At 39.4% G+C, this 20,702-nt stretch overlaps 2 protein-coding genes across 3 annotated transcripts; both read left to right on the forward strand.

Annotated features, from left to right (window-relative positions):
* The first annotated feature begins 972 nt into the window (after nt 1-972).
* On the forward strand, nt 973-11,968 carry e2f8 (E2F transcription factor 8). The gene is made up of 14 exons (XM_062416798.1): nt 973-1,140; nt 2,708-2,768; nt 2,909-3,172; nt 3,268-3,421; nt 4,225-4,545; nt 4,955-5,116; nt 5,461-5,598; nt 5,779-5,994; nt 6,101-6,182; nt 7,273-7,765; nt 8,465-8,734; nt 8,835-8,970; nt 9,465-9,805; nt 11,006-11,968. Exons 2-14 carry the CDS (start codon nt 2,715-2,717, stop codon nt 11,174-11,176), a joined length of 2,802 nt encoding a protein of 933 aa, XP_062272782.1. The 5' UTR covers nt 973-1,140; nt 2,708-2,714; the 3' UTR covers nt 11,177-11,968.
* A 3,315-nt stretch (nt 11,969-15,283) lies between these two features.
* On the forward strand, nt 15,284-18,783 carry csrp3 (cysteine and glycine-rich protein 3 (cardiac LIM protein)). 2 transcript variants are annotated; one of them, XM_062416810.1, is made up of 5 exons: nt 15,284-15,395; nt 16,773-16,950; nt 17,962-18,085; nt 18,376-18,469; nt 18,710-18,783. In XM_062416810.1, the coding sequence occupies exons 1-5, from the start codon at nt 15,284-15,286 to the stop codon at nt 18,781-18,783; spliced, it is 582 nt and encodes a 193-aa protein (XP_062272794.1). The 2 variants fall into 2 exon arrangements, with proteins under 2 accessions (XP_062272794.1, XP_062272801.1); XM_062416817.1 differs by having other exon boundaries at nt 16,773-16,944.
* Nucleotides 18,784-20,702: the final 1,919 nt, after the last annotated feature.

The raw sequence follows: 20,702 nt of genomic DNA on the forward strand, positions 1-20,702 counted from the left end.
GTTGTTTTTTTTAGACAGACTTGAAAAATTGTGAACTTGTCCTTGTCAGGCATGTGCTTTTAGCAGTTTGCAAAGAAACATTAATGCAGCTTTAAAAATGAGTTAGAACTGGTGAATTTGCACTTGTCTGTCTGGAAAAGGAGACTGATGACTCCAATTAAGTTTTAAATACTGTATACCAGCATTGATGTGTCCATTTTGGAGTATTTTCTGATTTCCAGCACATAAATCTATCCCAAGAAATAACATTAGTCTTAACAAGTAAATCCAACATGAAACCACAACTGAAGTTGTTAATGAAGCATATCATATCAAATAAAACTATTTGTTAACTCATATGTTTAATGTGTGCAGTATTTGTGTGTATCTTCACTATATTGTAATACAACAGTCTGTAACTTCACATTATTATGACTATAATATTAAAAAAATATTGACCTGAGATACACATGAGAGATTTTTGACGCATCAGTGTGTAATTATTTAGAGTCTTTATGTTTAAAAAACATGTTAAAATTATGTGTTGTCAGCTTCTTAAATGTGAATATTCTCATAGTAAATGGTTTCTTTAGTCCTCTGTGACCAAAAACTGATTATATTTCAATTGTGGACTGATGGCCAAAAAAGTCAAAAAGATTACATTTAAGATTGCAATCTGAGCTTTGAGAAACAAGTTCCTACATGTTAAAAGACAAGAACAACTGATCGATCATGAGACTAGGGTTCATCAGGTTTATGTGTACAGTAGCTTGGCCCGCCTGCCCCCCTCCCCCCACACACATAGGGAGGAGGTGTGGAGCTGGTTGGTGTTGGTGCTGCTGTGAGTGCGCATGCTCGCACTGGGCGGGCCAAACGCTGCTGGTCACCCACACATACACAACTGGGCAAACTTTTTACACAACTGTAGTAAAGTTGACCAAGAGGTAGGCTGCTGCTGCCCAGTAGTGTGAAAACTAAAGAGCTGTGAACGTTTTGTACAGTTTCCCCTTTTTGGAAAACATATTTATTTGGCGTGCCTGTGCGTAAAGGTGCATGAAATCCACATTTTTAAACCATTAGACGGATCTATTTTTTTTTTTGGAGGTAACTGGGTATCCACAACACGTTACCGCGAAGATGGGACTTGTTTGGCTGATTTGAGTAAGTCAAACAATACTAATATATATATGTGTGTGTATATATGTGTTTTATCTTGACAGTATTTGCTTCTTTTAGTACGAAATGAAAAGGGTTTAATGTGACTAAAAGCTCTGGTTTCGGCAGTCGCTGAGTTGCCGCCTCCTCCTTTTCCACTCTCTGTGGCCACAATACATTAACAACTCTATTATTACAATAAAACAAAAGAGGTTTAAGTATGAGAAGTACCAGGAGTATCTTGCGTTTTTATTATGTTTGTTAAAACTGTCCCCAAAACCTTCGCTCGGAGCTGGCTGCTACGCGACAACAAACATTAACATTATGGGGGAGGGGGGGTTACGACGCTATTAAAACTATTACATTAGTTGTCGTGATATAAAAACACTATTAACACCACGCTAAATGGTTCAGAGTTTAAAGTGAGGCGCCGCTGTTACTGTATTCACGTTCCGCGCCAAGGATTTTCAAAAAATATTTACCTGCGCGGGACATTCTATTCACTTCCTCTACGTCACCGCACGCCGCACTCCCATTGGCTACTTCGCAGAAAAAGGGCGGGACATCTGCGTCCGTTGGACCCCAGCGATTCGATGGAACCCACGTCACTTACCGCCAATATGAATCTGGTGTTTTGATTAGATTCAAACTGATTTATTTATTTTAATAATAAGATTAAAACCTGCAAATGAGGAGACAAGAGTAATATATTCACAGCATCAATATATTTATAAGTTATTGTTAGTGCTGTTATGAAAAATAATAATGTGGGCTACGGATAAAAAGCGGTAAGAAGATCCCTCCTAAAATATTTTAACGTTGACTGACTTTAATGTTACATAACAGTAGTGTAGAAAGTAATGATGAGCATAATTAATAATGGAAATGTTAGGTTAAAGTTTAGATGATGTTATAAATGAGAGATAAACTAGATTAATAGGGAAATAATGTTAGTTTAGTGTGTTTAAAACTGATCGATGGAATACATGTAAAGTAGCTTAGTCTAAGTTCATATCTCCGTTTTTTCCTTAACCATATACTATTTAAGTTAGTTATCAAAGGATTTGTCCTAATATTTAACTCCATCTCTGAGCTGCACTTATTATATTAAACCCTGACAAACGACAGCTAATATAATCCTTATTAAATTCTTATGCAAAGGTGAAAAATGGGAGGGAAATAGTAGATATTGTTAGTCTAGCATGTTTAAAGTTTGACAGAAATGTTAAATAGCTTACTTTAGGTTAATGTCTGCTGTTGTCTCTTTTTCTTAACCACATACTTTTTAGATTTAAAGGTTTTTCCTAATATTTAACACAATCTCTGAGCTTCTTTTATCACTGCTTTAAACCCTAGCAAACCCCAGGTAATATAATCCTTCTTAAACTCTTATGCAAACGTGAAAAAATGGAGGGAAATAGTAGATAATGTTAGTATAGCATGCTTAAAGTTTGATAGAAATGTCAACCAGCTTAGTGTAGGTTTAAAGATCTTTTTCTGTTCTTATTTATCACTGCATTAAACCTTTGCAAACACCATCTAATATAATCCTTGTTAAATTCTTTATGCAAAGGTGGAAAATGTCAAGAGCAGCGTTTGAAACTCAAAACTTGGCCCAGAAATCCAATTTCCAGGTCAGTAAGTGAAGAATCTAACTTAAACGCAAACTATTTCTCATGTTTCTTTTCTGATAAATCCAAAAATACTTCAATAAGAATGGATAAGCTTGCATATATATATCATGATCTTTTTCCTTTCTTCTCTTGCTGATTAGGATGGTGGTTTTGTAGCACCTCAGGTTCCAGGAAATACCCCAGAGAAATTAACTGGCCCCTGCGTGTTATCAGCTGAGAGCCAGCAGCCAGCCATGGGTCCCCTCACTACGCCTAAAAAAGGAAGGGAAGTAGGCTCGGTGGATCCCTGGACGCCGACCTCCAATCTTAAAATGCTCATCAGTGCTGCTAGTCCCGACATCAGGAACAGAGAGAAGGAGCTGTGCATGGATCCGGACGGACGGGACGGTCTGGACTCTACGCAGGTATTAAAATAACAAAGTCTTAACACATCAACTTCCAGATGAGTAAAGATATGCAAAGGAGTACGTGTCTTATCTGATGTTCTTTCTTCTTGTAGGACAATGAAAATGGAGAGGAATGTGAGAAAATGATCAGCAGAAAAGAGAAGAGTCTGGGTTTACTCTGTCATAAATTCCTCGCCCGCTACCCAGATTACCCGGACCCTTCCGTCAACAACGACATCTGCCTGGATGATGTGGCCACTGAGCTCAGTATGTCGGCTATATCGGCTATTTGTTGTCCTTATAATGTAACATCATTACAGTCAGTGTCAGATATCAAAGAAGCAGCTAATGCCTGCTTTAATCACTCCGTTTATATAATGCTCGTTAGAGGTTACCAAAGAAACCTCTTATGGTTGAATACAGAGAGGGAAACAAAATCTGCACTTTTGAAAGGACTGTAGACCAGAACATTTTAGCATTTTTACTTTATAAATCTTTATGATCAAATACAACTGTTTATGGTAGCTATAGCAAATTAGTAATACAAACTAATCTACATTTTGCCTGAAAACATCTGTAATAATATGTGTAATAACTTCATCAATCGTACTAGGTAGGAAAATGTGAATTTATATTTATTTTAAGATTTATTTGGCAGGGACAATAACACATCAATAAGTTAACACCCCAATGTAAATGTGTCAGAGTTAGCCAAGAGGTCAGTTTTTATCTGTAGTACCTGTGCGGGTCATCAAATTAGCCAAGCACAATATTAAAAAAAGAAATAATAAATAAACATTACATTATGAACTATAAATAACACATCATAAATACAAATATCTGTGTAAAATGTTAGACAATCAACTAGAATAGAAATAACGAATTAACCCATTGATTGAGTGTATTCTCATATACAAAAATATGCAAGTTTATAGCAGCTTCATATTCATACCACATTACCTACTGTAGCTCCCTAAAATTCCACTTTTCCTGTTCTTAAGGAGACTTTTTTTTCTTGATACGCTTTTATTTACCACTTCATTCATCAACTCGTGTTTCTGCCTGCACAGACGTCGAGCGCCGCCGCATCTATGACATCATGAACGTGCTTGAGAGCCTCCACATGGTGAGCCGCTCGGCGAAGAACCGCTACACGTGGCACGGCCGCACCAAACTGGCTCAGACTCTGGCCATTTTGAAGCAGGTGGGCGAGGAGCACCGGTACGGCCAGCAGATGCAGCAGATCCGCCACCGACTCCTGGACAAGGAGTTCGACTTCGACGGTGGGGAGGAGAAGGAGAACGAGGAGGTGGTGGTGGACCTGGAGAGCAGGGAACAGGGACAAAGGGAGCTTTTCTTTGTGGAGCTGCCAGGAGTAGAGTTCAAAGGAGGTGAGAGAGCTGAGTGGAGAGTTTTCTGTAATATTTTTAGATCCACTTCCTCAAATTATTTGTGTCCAGCACCAAGCGTGGTACACTATCTGAATGTTCCCATTACAGTGTTTAAATTGGCAGATTTTGATTGCTTATGTCGATTCATTGGCAGAAAAATCCCCAAAACATGCCATGAAAAGACTTATTTAAGTTTTCTTAGTAATCTTACACTGTAATTGTCTGAAGATCAACACTTAAATCGTATATTGTACCAAATTTCATGAAACAGTACCTCGAAAATCCCCCCTGACAGATGTCCAAATGACTACGTACATTTTAAAACGATACTTCCTGTTTCATGTTGCAATACAGTGTTGGTTTTTGTGGCATATTGACACATTTTTGACCTCCTTTTTGTCCTCTCCAGCCTCCGTCAACAGCCGGAAGGACAAATCTCTGCGGGTGATGAGCCAGAAGTTCGTCATGCTCTTCCTCGTGTCTAATCCTCGCGTGGTCAGTCTGGACATAGCCGCCAAAATCCTGATCGGGGAGGACCAGGTTGCAGATCAAGACAAGAACAAATTCAAGAGTGAGTCTCTGCCACATATGATTCTCAGATGGCACAGTTAAGGGTCTCAAGTCCTGGATAAGCTTATAATACAAATATTTGTAAGGTGTTAGTCAGGCTTTCTTACAGCATTAAATCATTCAAAATAAAATGTATCACCAGTATTACTTTCATCACATGCAGAATGACTGCTTTCCACATTAAAATCAGCAGTATGTGCAATCTTAAAAGGTTCCGTAGCAAGATACATAAAGCCTGGATATAGATTTAGTTTAAAATGCAGGTCTTGTGACACAGTGCAAATATGTTCTGTGCTCCTTGAATTAGCAGTAGATAACCTTGCCGTCTGTTTGCGTGTTTTGCAGCCAAAGTGCGGCGGCTGTACGATATAGCGAACGTGCTGCGGAGCCTGAAACTGATCGAGAAAGTCCACGTGACGGAAGAGAGGGGGAGGAAACCGGCGTTTGAATGGGTCGGCCCCGACAAATTCCCCAAAGTCAAAGGTATCAAGACTTTTTCTTTCTTTCTTTCTTTTTTTCCTGCTGAGTTAATGTTTATATTTTGACCCAAAAGCTTAGCGTCTAATTTATATTCCCTACAGTTTCTCTTCCTCAGTGATTTTCTGCAGCTGCTCGTTTTTAATCCACTTGTCCTAACACTAAATATTAAACTCTTTGTTTCAGACTTGGAGAGCTCCACATCCAAGTCTCTACCCAAGAAGACGAGCGTGCTGGAGTCGCGTACCTCCGTAGACAACTGTGCCAAAAAACTTTTTCCGTCATCGGGGGGTAAACGCGGCTTCACCCGACACCCCTCCCTCATAAAGCTGGCCAAGAGCATTCAGGACGACCGGCGCAAGATCAACTCCGCACCCAGCAGTCCCGTCAAGAGTTCCTTCAGTGAGTGCAGATCTCGTTTCTTCTTTAGACGAGGTCACGATTGCGGTGTGTTTTCATGAAAAGTGAGATGACACTTCTAACCTTGGTTTCCTGTTCTCGCCTTCAGATGACTCATCAAATGCTGACTTCCCCAACAAGATGGCCCAACTTGCTGCTATTTGTAAGATCGAACTTGACCAGGAGTCAGCGTAAGTTTGGTTCCCTGTAGACTTAATATTTAAACTAAAAGTGTTTGAGGCTCTTTAAATGAAATCTGGTGTGTTTGTCCATTTAAATGAGAGTATTTACACTGATGAGAACACTACTGATTGGATCCTGGTGCAGAATAAAGACCTGCACATAGTCATCTCTGGTGTCACATATCAGTCACTTCATCATGTGATATAATCTTGTGTTAATTTGAGAGGTAAACAACTTTAATAAATCCATCTGGCCAGTACAGCAACCATTTTCCCATCACGTCACCGTCTGAGCATGTTTACTCTTTCTAGCTGCTCATCATTTTTTAAAAAGTCCTGATGCAGATTTTAATGCTTTTTGACTTCTTTTTGGCCATCTCTATTGATTATACTGCAGTTAGACATTACACCTCTAAGAGAAATTAAGCGACACTTGAGTCTAATTTTACTTTGTTACTGAGAAATATAATCCTCTATATAATGGTCTGATTCAGCAGTGAAGCCCCCCAACCCCCGACAGTTAAGAGCAGCATGACTTGCTGTTAGTTAGGAAACAACTTTTTTTCCCCCTTTTGGAGCCACACAGTACTCATCAGATAACTGAACACATAAAACTTTATTTGCATACATTCAATGTAACAAAGGGTTTTACATAGTCGGGGGGGAAGGACTAAGGAAACACTATCATAACTCAAGAATCTGCAATGAGGAAACACCAGAGGTAGAAAAAAAACGTAAAAAAATAAATCAAAAAAAGCTAATAAAAGATTAATAAAACATTAAAAATACATAAAAGAAAAGAATAAAATAAAGTCCCTATAGAATAAAGTGAGTAAAACCGGAGATGTTAGGAGTAAAAGAGCCAAAGTAATGAAGTAAAACAGAAATAAAAGGTTATGTATGAAGAAGAAAACAAATCAACAGGTCAAATAAAATTAATGTAGTAACACTGTCAACCCTTTGAAATGGACAAAAACTCATCATTTAATGTTTGGATAGAGTAGAAGAGAACTTTACTACTCAGCTCTCAGCCTTAGATGTTATAATTTATGATCCCTTGTAGATCTCTGGAGGATTAATTAATCTGCTCCTCTTTCAGGACCGGAGATGAAGATCCACTTCCTGCTCCATCTGAACCGGACGCAGCTGCTGAGCGGCTCGAGTCGACCGCCTCAATCTCAATGGAACCACCTCAGACACCAGTCAACACTACTGTCCACCTCACGCCTCAGGCCCAGCTGCAGGCCCAGCCTCCTCCAGGCACCGTCGCCTACATCCCCGCACAGTGTTCCCCTCTGATCCCCGTTACCCTGTTACCTCAGCAGCAGGGGAACGGTTCCTACGCCGTGTTTTTGCACTCTTCCTCCCTCATGCCGAACCATCGGGCCAGGCCGCAGCCCACCAGCCTCGCCGTGCGCTCCATGACCTTCGAGGATAAGACCGGCCGCAGCCCGACGGCCCAGCCGAACGCAATGAGCCAGCCGGCATCCAGAGCGCCCGACGTCAGCCCCCTGGTGCTCAAACGGCTGTGTCCCGACTCAGCTTCAGAAAGCAGCCCCTCCAAAACCAAGAGGACTGACTCCAACTTCAAGGTGAGGAAAATAAATACTGTGAAGCATTTTCATATACGTGGAACATTTACACTCAGTGTGCAAGTTTATTGGGTAGGCTGTGCAATTTAACACAATCCAATGCAGCAGCACTGCCATAAATTCATTGTCAGTTTTCATTGACATTGTCAGGAAGGCAATAATTCTACTTTAGGTTTATTATTGTAGTCGTACTTTGGACTGTTTTATATTGACGAGGAGCTATAAACATAAATGACTTAATTTACTAACATAAATGCACTACACGTGTTTCTGTTAATGTGTAAAACCCAAAACTAAAGGCCAGTGCATGCTGGGAAATTGGGGAAATGACCGGGGTGTCATCCTCAAACACGGCACAAGTATGCAAATCAGGGGGCTTTTTTCTAGAAATGTAGAGGAACCCCTGATTGGAGTAATACAAAAAAAACAAGAGAAAATAAATAAAAATGGAAATAAAAGGACAGAAATGATGAACTGATTGATTGAAATGAAAGTGAGAGGATTAGTTCCTTTCATATCTTTGTTATGAAGCTGCTCTGTGTCTTCATCATGCTGTGCCAGGCTATTAACAATCAACTCTAATCAAGTAACTTCTTCAGAATTCCTCAACAATAAAACATTGATGTGCTTTTAATGAAACAGATGTGTTAAATAAATACAGAATCATCTAACCCTGTGTTATTTGTGTCTCTCATATAGGACGCTTCTCCAAAGCTGTGTGAGATCCTGCAGGCTCGCCTGAAAGCCCGACGCGGCGGTCAGCTCTCCAGCCGGCCCTCGTCTCGCGCCCTCCACCTGGACCCCGAGTTCGTCAACACCCCCGGCGGCGTGGTCGTAGCCCACCAGACACTGGAGCAGAGCTTGGAGACCTTCCTGGACAGGGAGGACAGGATGGCCAACTCTGACAGCGAGGCGGGACTGACGCCGCTCAGAGAGATCCCACTGACCCCCGGACAGATCCACACAGAGGTAACACGCTGCTTACTGAGCTTCAGTTACACAGATTTTAAACCTTTGTTGTATTAGTTAAGCAGCTTGTGTCTAACATTTATTTCTCTTCTCCTTTCAGACGTTAGTGCCAGCAGGATACCTGATCCCAATCTCCCAGCAGTCCCTCATCGGCTTTAAGGAATTTCAAAGTTCAGGCGGAGAAAGCAACAAGAACTCAACTCCCACTTACAACATCTTCCAAACACCAACTGCAGGTATTTACGTCGTTAGAGGACGATTAGATAAAATGATGGTTTCAGTCTGAGGATGTCACAGTTTATCTTTAGCCAAACTATAGTGGAAGATTTGACTTTATTATATTCAGATTTGAGCTGCAACAACTTACAATTTGATTTTAAATAAATAAAAAATGTCCATCACAAGAGGACAAATGCTTTAACTTTAAATTACTTTTTTGAACTGTTAATATCCCCAAAAATATTAATTCATGATGAAAGAAAAGAAACTAATTCTCACATTTAAGACACAAAAGCATGAGAAGGTTTTGCAGGTTTGAAAATGAACAGATGAGTGATAAATGAATATGATAAATTAAACACTAGTTCAAACACATTATTCTCTTCATGTTAAGGCTCCTTTTTTCTTTGGTTAAACTAATTTCTTCTGCAGTAGTTCGGATATAAAACTTGTAATCGTGGGTCAGTAACGACCTCAGAATGAACAGATGTGATCATTTTGTCTTCAACAGGCTCCAGACCTCCCCCAGCCCAGGAGATTACACCCACCAGCATTCGCCTTCACAAACCCCTCGCTGCCGCCACCGCCTCGCCCCACGCCCCCCCGCAGGCCCACCACCTCCACAGCCCCAGCCCCGCCATCCTCAACTTCACCCTGCAGAACCTGGGCCTGATCTCCAGCCCCAGTCCCGTAGCCGCTTTCGCCACCCCTCAGACTCCAGAGCGGAGCAACACGCTGCCAAGCCCGCTGAGCCTGCAGCAGAGAAGCATGGTGTTCATCAAACCGCTGTCACCGGTGCCGCTCCAGCAGTCTGGGCCCCCGCAACCAATGGCCCTCATCAGCTTACAACAGGTACAAAACTGCTGTGTTTAGTAACTTTTGACTTTGTATTTCACCCTTTGAATTCAGTATTTTAACTGTTAATTTAGCATTTTTAAAGGGCAACTACACACTTAATCATTTTTTAGATCTAAATATAATCACATGAGCCTGTTAATGTAGGAAAATAAAGGTTTTTCCAACAATATTGTGTGAAAAAAACAGCCTTTTCTGCTCAAATTAGCTTTTTTCTGTCTGCTTTTCAGTTTAGCTAAATTCTCTGCTCCTCCCCAGTCGTGACATAACAGGCACTCTGAAGTATATCTCATATCAGCTGCTGTGATGGGCATAAATATCAGAGCGCTGTTTAACTGTAGCTTCCCACACACAGCTGCCGGTAGCGTCGGCAAGTCTGATAAGAGATGGAAGAGAGGTGACGTCACGCTACTCAGAGAACTGTGATTACATAAATAACTCAAAGATTTGTTGCTTTTCTGTGGCAGTAAACACAACACATGGGTCTAACTGTAACTGTGCTGCAGTCAGAGCTTCACAAGATATTCACACCCGACGATGGTGACGTTAACCACGATAAACGGCACCACTACGGTTATGACACGTACACAGTGGCGAGCCGCTAGCTCAGCTACGACACAAATATCACACCGAAACTTTTCAAAGGGGCCGTGAATGTGTTTGTAGTGACTGGCAAAGCTCCAGCGTTTACAGCAGGGACACGGAGAGTCTGACAGCAGCTGTTTAAGATCTGACTAACAGCTCTTATCGTGATTCATGCTACACTGAGCGGCGGTCAGTCTTAATGCACTCTGGTAGGTGTGCTCTTATTTCCAGTGTCACGCGTTACGTAGCTACGAGGCCACACACCCTTCAGTCGTCTGCTGTATTTTTAAGTATGCAGGGATGGAGGGAGCTGAGCAGAATTTGAATGTGGAGTTACTTTTTATAAACATCAGTTCACAGAAACCACAAAAATATGCATCTAGAACTTCAAATAGTTTGTTTTTGGATTTCCAGGTCTTGCTGTCAGCAGTTAATGAGGACAGTTTATTTGGTAGAAACTAGCTCTGTTCATAGTGACATCTATGAAATATTGTTTCTGGAAAGAGAAGCTTCTTTTTATTTTTTCCCCTCCTCATAATTTGGTCGAACTAAACCTTTAACATCACAAGCAGTCAAACTAACTGAACATCATCTCCTGTCCCCTCCCTGCAGCCTCTGATGACCACCCCCAAAGGGACGGCGCTCCCCCAGCACAGCTTCTTCCACACGCCGGTCCCCCTGTCGCCTCTCGCTGCCGTGGTAACCAGCGGAGGACACCCACCAACCACCAAAACTGTTTACATCCCTCAGAGGAGGCTGGACGTCGCCACTGAGGAATCCTGAGAGCCTTGAAGGAACCCGACTGATGTCTGTGTACATAATGTGATGTGTGTGTGTATGTATGTGTATGTATGGGTGTCGTATGTGGGTGGGTGTCACGTGTTTTAGGGGGGTTTTTTTATTTTATTTTTTTCATTACCTCTGAACATTTCGCAGCGGTCTCACTGCCGTCGTTCTTATCACGACCTCGGTCTAAAAATAGCTGCCATGCAGGCTGGAGCCGTGGCGGAGTGGACTCACAGAAATTAGGTGTCAAACAAAGTTCACCAGATACTCACGAACACTATTGTCATGCTCAAAGTGATGCTGGTCAAAGCATTTCCCCGTAGCTTATTTTATATCATCATTATTATTATTATTATTATTATTATTATTAGATTTCCAGAAAACAAAACAAAACAGCTCTTTTTTTCGACAGGTTTTTTTATCTTTTTAAATTTTATTTGAGTTATATCTGCTAATGTGAAATGCTGTTTTATTCTCCAAATGACCAAGATAAATAACCGTCACATTAATGCTGTAAAGAACGATACATCCGAGTCAGATGGGCGTTTTTTTGTGTGACTGAAAGTCAAGTTTGATTGGGAAGAAATTGCCAACTGATAATTTTTGTCTTTAAATTAAAAAAAAACTAATGAGATGACTTTTGCACAATATGTTCATGTCAGCTGTTACCCCCTTTAAAAAATGGAAATGTTGAAAATATGTGAATACTTGTGATCTAAGCCTAATCAGACATTTGATGACTATAATTTATATAAGGAGAGTATGTTTGTTTTCTGATGTCCTGCTTAATGTAAAATGCAAAATAAATTTTAATACATTTTGTCTACGAACATCATCTGATGTCTGTCTGTTTTGGTGTTCAGTGATGTTTCTCATAATAATCTGCTCATTAATTATCAGAGTTTAAAGGCGGGTCTATAAGCATGATCTGTGATATCATGGGTAGTTTGGAGGCTCGTGGCCCAGTATTCAATTTACACAAGTGTGATGTGGAAATTTGGGTTAGGGCTAGACCGGTGCACAAACACTGAGAAAATGGACTTTACAGTGGAAGTAACCCTTTTTTAGTATTTAATCTTTTGATATATAGCTGGATTTGTAAGGTTTTTATGATCTGATTGTACTTTTTTGAGAAAAAGCACATTATTCCAAAGCAGAGTTTTTTTTATTTTTTATAAAGCTTACAATATTGTGTGAATGAGATCTTTTTAAATATAATATTTTATTTACATTAAACTGGTAACAATTACAAAGTTTTTTCACACCAGAAAATATAAGGAAGTTTTCTGCACATTGTTGACCACTTATACTCATTTTATGGACCTGTTTTGAGCCCTCAGATTACACCAGGTAAAATTAATGATCATATATTTAAATATATAACTTGAGCTTTGCATATAAGGTAGTGTTACGCCAGATATATTACTTGTCTTGAGTCTCATCAGCTGCAGTTTCTTTTGCAGAGACAATAAACTTCTCTTGAAGTCTTGAACATCAACTCGAGGTTTTGAGATATAAGCTGAATGTTTCCATGATTCTCGTTTATAATTATAACTAAGGACCAGTTTTTTATAGCCTGGTTCTTCATTCTGTCATTCAAATAGAAATTGCAAATCCAGCTTGATTATCAATGTAAACCACTCTGCTGCATACATTCTGTATATGATCTGAAGGTGGCATGAATAGTCCTCTAAGGCTGCTTATAAAGTCAGATTTAGGTAATAACATGACCTCTCCTCTGGTGCCCCCCTTCACTTTGGCCCACTAGTGGTCAGGATCTATAACCAGCAGCTTTCTCTACACTTTTTTTTTATCCATCTATCTATTTTGTGTTCTGGTTTGTAAATGGCACCACAGTCTCACAAGCTCTTTGGTGTTTTTATACATTTTAAATTGTATTTATTTTAATTTAAATCATCTAGAATAAATGTAGGTATCAGACTCTGACTCTGGACCAACAGCTCAAGTGTCTGATTCTCCTCTTGTTTCTTCCAGCTGAGAAACATCACAAAGTTCAGGCCTGTTGTGTCTCAAGCGGAGACGTAAACTGCTAATTCATACTTTTAACTCATCCCTTCTTCACTACTGTAACTCTCTTTTCACCTGCCTCAGCCAAACACGTGGTGCTGACCAAAATGCTGCTGCTAGACTCTTGACCAGGTCCTCGACTCTGATTTCTCTTCACTGGCTTCCCATTAAATCCAGAATCGAGTTATAAGTCATTGTGATCATCTACAGAGCTATGGAGCTCTCTCCCTTTGGTTTTAAGATCTGTGGAGACTGTAAACATCTTTAAAAAGCAGCTCAACACTCATTTATTCAGACTTGCCTTTGTGTAATTTCTCTATTTTCTCTTTTTTATTGCTTTATGTCTGTATGTTTTTGTTTAATCTCCTCTGTGAAGCACTTTGTGACATCCCTGCTCATATTAAAAAGTTACCTACATACTTACTAACTTTATGCATGCACTCTATGCCCATCATTTATGTCCATAATCCTCCAACACACCCGGTGTCGGTGCATCCCTGCGTGCAGCTGTCAGTCAGAGTTCATCGGCTCAGGCTTGAGTTTCCTGTGTGAGTCCAGAACAAATGTCAAATGAGTGGCTGATGTTCAGGCCTCTTTCAGGCCTGTGATGAAGGGGTCGGAGGGCTCGGCTTTTGTCACGAGTTATTTTAGGATGATGGTTTCACTGAAGCGTCACCGGTGGTCTGTGGTGATGGCGAGGTGGAGGGTATTTAAGCTGAGCTGGGAGCGTTCACTGCCATGTTGGGAGAGAAACACGCAGTGTTGGATTCAAGGTAAGCTGTGATTTCTTTGTATTAACGCTTCTTGTTAGTGATTGTGGTATATTACAGTACAACACACAGGTAACGTGTGATTTATTGATTGTGTAGACTCTTCTTCTGTTTCTCATTGATGCTTTTGACCCTGACTTTCCTCCATATATGAGATTTCCCAGTTGTCTGGAGGGGATTTAGTATTTTCCAGTTGAGTCTGATGATGAGGAAGAGGCTGCTCGGCTATGGTGTGCCTGATGTCCCAGTAAAGCCTCTGTTCCTGGAATATCACATACCAGTCCTGTGAGGTGATGGGCAGCCTCTGATATGAGTGGAAACTAGAATGTCAGACAGAAGGGCGGGCAGGGCACCGAGGCCACATCTCCAGGCTTTCAGTGAAAAATGGAGGATTTAAGAGTCAAGAACCATCCAAACTGATTTTTTTTTAAAGTAGTAAAGCTGTGTAAGAGTTCAATGGTTTAATATTGAACATTAAACAGACAGAACATTAAAAGAGAAGAACATTAGAACAAGTCTAGACAGTATTAGGGATGGGTACTCTTTAGGTTTGGGTTAAATTTTAAGTCATTTATTAACACTATTAATTTGATAATTTAATAATGCCATTTTAACCATTTAAAAACATTTCAATATGCTTCTACATTGGGCTTAAATTTGAGAAAATAGACTGAACATCAAGTGTAAACAATGAAAAGGGACATGCCAAAAAATGTGTATGACTTAGTTTTTCCTCACTTTATACAAGTATTTAGATTACGAGTTTATGTCTCAACCCATTGTTACCTTCCTACTTTTTATTATATATTATTTTATTACCTTATACTTTTTATTATACAGTCTAGAATCACATCTAACAGCAAACATCCTCAGATTCTCATGAATTATTTGTCATTTAACATCATGTTCATTTATATCATTATAAACCAATAGTTGAACAATATTAAGGTATGTTAGATTAGAGAAATTGTTAGTTTAATGGATTAGTTTAATGAAAATTGATCAGTAAAGGTTCTTATAATTAACATCCTTTCTTTGGTTCCAGCATTTAAACATCTCAAGTTGCACTCTGGCTGATTTTAATGAGCATTTTTCACTATTTTTTGACATTTTATAGATTTAATTAATTAAATTGATAGAATTAATTGAGGAAATAATGCACAGATTAATAATTAATGGAAATGAATGACTGTTGCAGCCCTACATGACACTCTGGGACATTTACTTAACAAGCTTATGTAATCAATAATTTGATTGAAAATGAATATTTCTATATCATCTATGTATTCATTATTTTTTCTTTAAGATGCCAAACTGGGGAGGCGGAGCGAAGTGTTCAGCGTGTGAGAAGACGGTTTATCATGCAGAGGAGATCCAGTGTAACGGGAGGAGCTTCCACAAGACCTGCTTCATCTGCAGTAAGAAGACTGATAATCTAATCTAATCTCAAAATCAGGATTACAAATTTACAAATGAAAAAATTGGTTTAAAAGTATCAGAAAAGTTATATAGAGTTAAAGTGAAGAGCTAGAGGAGAGGTGGGAAATGGGGAGTATCTTGAAATTCCACTTTGATGCAGTTTATTTCACTCATTCATCATCAAAAGCCACCACAGCATATTTGGATGTTTTCCTCTCCCTACTGTTTGGTTGGATAAACAGCAGCGAATGTAACAACCCCCCACTATGCCCCCTTTTTCATCCCCCCTCCATGTTTAATCTGTTCGTCTCCAGCTGTTTCGTGCTCTTATCAGATGCCTTTTGACACCTTCAGCTGCTTATAAAAGCTCCCAGTGAACTGACAGTAGAGCAGCACAGCAGCACAATTCAGCTTCAGTAGCTTTCCTCTCTGTTCCCTTGCTGAGATATGTAATCCGGTTTCTTCCTATACCCTTTCCTCTACCTCCTTTATTGATTTCCCCGCCTTTATTTCTTGATGCTCCGTAATTTCTTCCCTTCGATTGTCATTTATTTTTCTTCCAGTTTTCCTCTTGCCATCTGGTCCTTTTAATTCCTTCTGCATTTTCCCTTTCTTTCTTTCTTGGCTCTCCTCTGTCTTTCCATTCAATTCAATGCCTTTATTGTCATTGCACAGCAGTATAACAAGTGGCTAATAACACATAAAAACAGCAAGACATTATACATAGAACAACAGACAAAGACACATACTTTCTATTCTCATAATGCTCCTTTTACTCTTCTTATTCCTGCATCTCAGACCACTTCAGCTATTAGCAATCACTCAAAAATCAACTGGGTGTGACAAAGTTTCCCCTCCACGTCTCCTGTTTGGACGGACATCCTGACCTAAATATATCAGTTGTGGTTCTGTTGTGGTGCAGCCAAAAGTAACAGGCATAACTAGATCTAGCGGCAGGGGTCTCTAATCCAAGGGACTCAGAGCTACGTGACAGCCCAGACAGTGGACATCTCATATACGTTAACTCTTAACACAAAACACTCCAGCTGGTTGGAACATGTGACCTCTTGATTGTTCCACTGGGAGCTCTGAAAGGCCTCCGTGATAAGCTCACCCATCTGCTAAAGTGTTCCATCTTTTCTCAAAGCTTCAGCTCACACCCACCTTTCTTCCTACAAATAGAAACACAAGACATCTGACTGAGTGTAATGCCAACGTTGACTGATAAAACAAACTAGGTGGGAGCTTTATTTAACCTCCATTACTCCATCATGACTGTGTGCATTTCACATTTCACATGTTGCATGTCACACAGCCTCATGGTCAGACAATAAATAACTAAAGCATGTAACATATTTCTGTTTCCTCCTGCACAGTGACCTGCAGAAAAGCTCTGGACAGCCACACGGTTGCAGCACACGAGTCTGAAATTTACTGCAAGTCCTGTTACGGCAAGAAATATGGACCAAAAGGCTACGGATACGGGCAGGGAGCCGGGGCTCTGAGCTCTGATCCTCCTGGAGAGAACGCCAACCAGCAGGCTCAAAAGTACGAGTTCATACACAGTGTAGATAGAAATACCATCAGGCTTTTAACCCAAATCACAAAAGGAACATATTTGTGTTATATTTAATTCAGCCATTTAGTTGATTTTGGTTGTGTGTGCAGGTTTCAAGGAATTTCTTCATTATAAACCTTCATTTTCGGTGATTTTACTGAACTGAACCTTTAATTAAGTTAACGTCACTTTTCTCCAGTATGATGAAGGTTGATTTCTGAACACAACAACAAGAAACAAAAGTTTATAACCTTAAAAATGTTGTTTTCTTGCTAAATTAATCATAAATTGAAACGGGGCAGCAAGACCTGTGGTGTAAATGTAGCTTTAGTGTCCCATTAAGGTGTTACTGCTGTTTCAGAGACGTTTCCAGTCTGATAACAGTAAATCAACTTGCAGATAAACAGAAGGACAAATTCAAATGATATTGAATATGTCGAAACACCCAGTTCAGAATTGACCAAAGCCAGTATATAAATAAATGAATAAAAGGGCTAAAACAAAGCCAGGAGAGTTAGAGTCAGTTGGAGAAGGGTGAACAGGATGTGTGTAGCTGGGTGTGCTCCAAAAAAACTCACGCCAAGAACTGCTGTGTTGTTGCTGGCCAGCAGTCAGCCAGGTCAATGGTTGAACCGGTCGTAGCATTTGTGCCGTAGTGGTAAAACAGCAGCAGGTTCAGCACAACATCATAATGCACACAAAAGGACACGAGCAAATGTGCAGATTGGAAGTCACACCCAAACACACCTGTATACTATCAGGCCATCAGCATGCGATTCACCACACACCCACAGGGCGCACATTAGGCACTCAAACAATAACAGTGATGATAATCAGGCTGATACATGTCTACACCGTTACAGATAAAGTCAATCATATTGGCATCGCTCCTCAACACACACACACACACACACACACACACACACACACTGATGTTTTTCTGTGTGTGTGTGTGTGTGGATTTAGAAACTACGGATTTAGAAACTCATTATTTTGTTTTTTTCCAGTTCAAAACCACGACCGACAAACTCCAATCCCAGTAAATTTGCACAGAAGTTTGGGAGTTCAGACCGCTGCCCTCGCTGCTCCAAAGCTGTCTACGCAGCGGAGAAGCAGATGGGAGCAGGGAAGGTAAGAACCATCCTGTTGAAACATGGAGGTTTTTAATTTGAGGTTAGTTGAGGTGTGATTTAGTTTATTTCCACATATACATACATTTTTATCCCCATGATTAAACTCTGATTAAGAAGATCTCTTAAGAGTTTTAATCTCATATAAACTTTTTAAACCCTATGTGTACCCTATATGATTCACAAGGTGTGTGTGTGTGTGTGTGTGTGTGTGTGTGTGTGTGTGTGTGTGTGTGTGTGTGTGTGTGTGTGTGTGTGTGTGTGTGTGTGTGTGTGTGTGTGTGTGTGTAGCCATGGCATAAGACCTGTTTCCGCTGTGCCCTGTGTGGTAAGAGTCTGGAATCAACCACCGTGACTGACAAGGATGGAGAGCTGTACTGTAAAGGTACACACACACACACACACACACACACACACACACACACACACACACACACACACACACACACACACACACACACACACACACACACACACACACACACACACACACACTCAGTCAGTCAATAAATAAACTGAGGCAATAACTGGTGCATTAGTAAAGAAACAGTGTAATATAGAATAAAAACTCATTACTTAACATCAAACTAACTTTAACTCTCACATTGTTTTGTATTCTCTTCAGTTTGCTACGCCAAAAACTTCGGCCCTAAAGGATTTGGACTGGGGAACGAGGCCATGTTGGAGGAGCAGCAGTGAACATTATCTGCAGTTAAAGAACCTCAAACTCACATTTACTGACTTAAACTGCAGCTGTTTAGTCGTAGACTCCGAATTTTAATTATGTTAGTCTGGATAGTGTTTGTTATACATGAGTCGACACCGTATTGGGTGTGACATTTTGAGACAGAAAAGTTGAGATGATACTCAAAATGGTTCACTTTGAATACAAAATAAAAATATTTTGTTACCTTAAAATGTTTCCTGAATGACATTTATTAAAGAAGAAATAATTTAAATACAGTTTGAGTATTTAATTTCATTATTTATCTTTTATACTTCACATATTGAGCTGAACTAATCATTATGAGAATAAATCACTATTGTTTTGTTATTCCAGTTGCTTGTAATTAGAGTTGAGGTGTATTTATAGTACGGAGAACAACTGCAAAACAAGAACCAACACAATTAATTTGCCTTTAGCCAGTGAGTTTACTGCCGGCTGCTGTCAGGAGACAATTAGCAATGCCTCATCTTGTTAAAATTTAATTATTAACAGAAACTTATTTGCATTCAGGATTTACTCCTCTGCAATAATTAATTAGACTAATCAAGACAAGAAGTGATTAATAAATGCAGTGTGCTAATTTTCCCCCTCGAACAGTTTCGCCTGAGCAACCGTGCAGAGCGGGATGGGTTAAGATGTTTTTGTCAAAGTAAAATTAGAGCTGTTATCTCACACTATTAAATTAGAAGAGCTAACAACACGGAAAAACATTCACAGTGTAAACGTGACCTGACTATTTGGCAATTTGCACTTTTAAGTTGCATCTAAAAACCTGCAGATACTTGAATCATGCTTTACTCCAATATTCCTACATAGTTTTTTGAGTTAATGATGTGATGCAACCCAGTGTCCAATTGGTGTAACCGGTATTTAAAAAAAAAAAAAAAAATCTGATTATATTCAGGAAAATAAATGTGAACTAAAATGTGGAATAAATGCAACACTATGATTTGTAACAGATTTTATATAATTTATCACAACTTATCGAGAAAAATGGTTGTTTTTAGGATGTGTCTTGCTCATATTGACAAAATGCTTTAAAATTTAAATGTAGGAATACCCCCCCACGTTCCCCTCGCTGTCCCCCATCACACAGGTACACACACCTGACACTGAGAATCTTAAGTTTTCTAATTATGTAATGGGGCAATGACGGGTTTTTTTGTGTCCTTGTGGTTTAGTCAAATTTAAAGGGGTTAAAATGTGGAAATAAACATATGAATAACTTGCACACATCCTTTTTTTGTGGACCCAGTATAAAATCTTTCTTTAATCCATTTTGAGAGAATATATTAGAGGATTATGGCAAAAATGTCTAAGTGGTGTAACCATAAAAACTTTGTACCAAATAATTCAACTTGCTTAAAAACACAAAATTCTCTATAAAACATCATATCAACTAGTTTGGCATGATCTTACATTATAACTTTTATATTAAATAAAGGTAATGGAATACAATTGTTCTAATTATTACATTTAATCTGGGGAATCATGTCAATCAGAAACCATTTTAAACATTTTAAATGAAGTAGTTATTTGTATAAGTCCACTTAAATACACTGTAGGTGGATCAAATATTTAATATTTATTATTCTTTAGTGGTTACACCATTTGACATTTTCAGTAGCATTCAGTCTTACCAAAAAAAAAAAATACTAAATGTACATTTTAACAAACTTGATGCTGCTTTAGAGACAATTTTTAAAGGTATTTTTGAATTGCTCATCTTGCCAACCCTTATCTGTCCCTGACCCTTCTCAGAAACATCAGCCTGAAAAGATGAAAATAATTCAAACCATCCAAGTGGAAAAACATCTTTGCTTTTATTAGTTTCAATATACAGTGCAGTGACCTGATGGTACATAGCTTTCTGTTGTTACCGATGTAACAT

Source organism: Scomber scombrus, chromosome 1, assembly GCF_963691925.1.
Source record: "Scomber scombrus chromosome 1, fScoSco1.1, whole genome shotgun sequence".
NCBI lineage: Eukaryota > Metazoa > Chordata > Actinopteri > Scombriformes > Scombridae > Scomber > Scomber scombrus.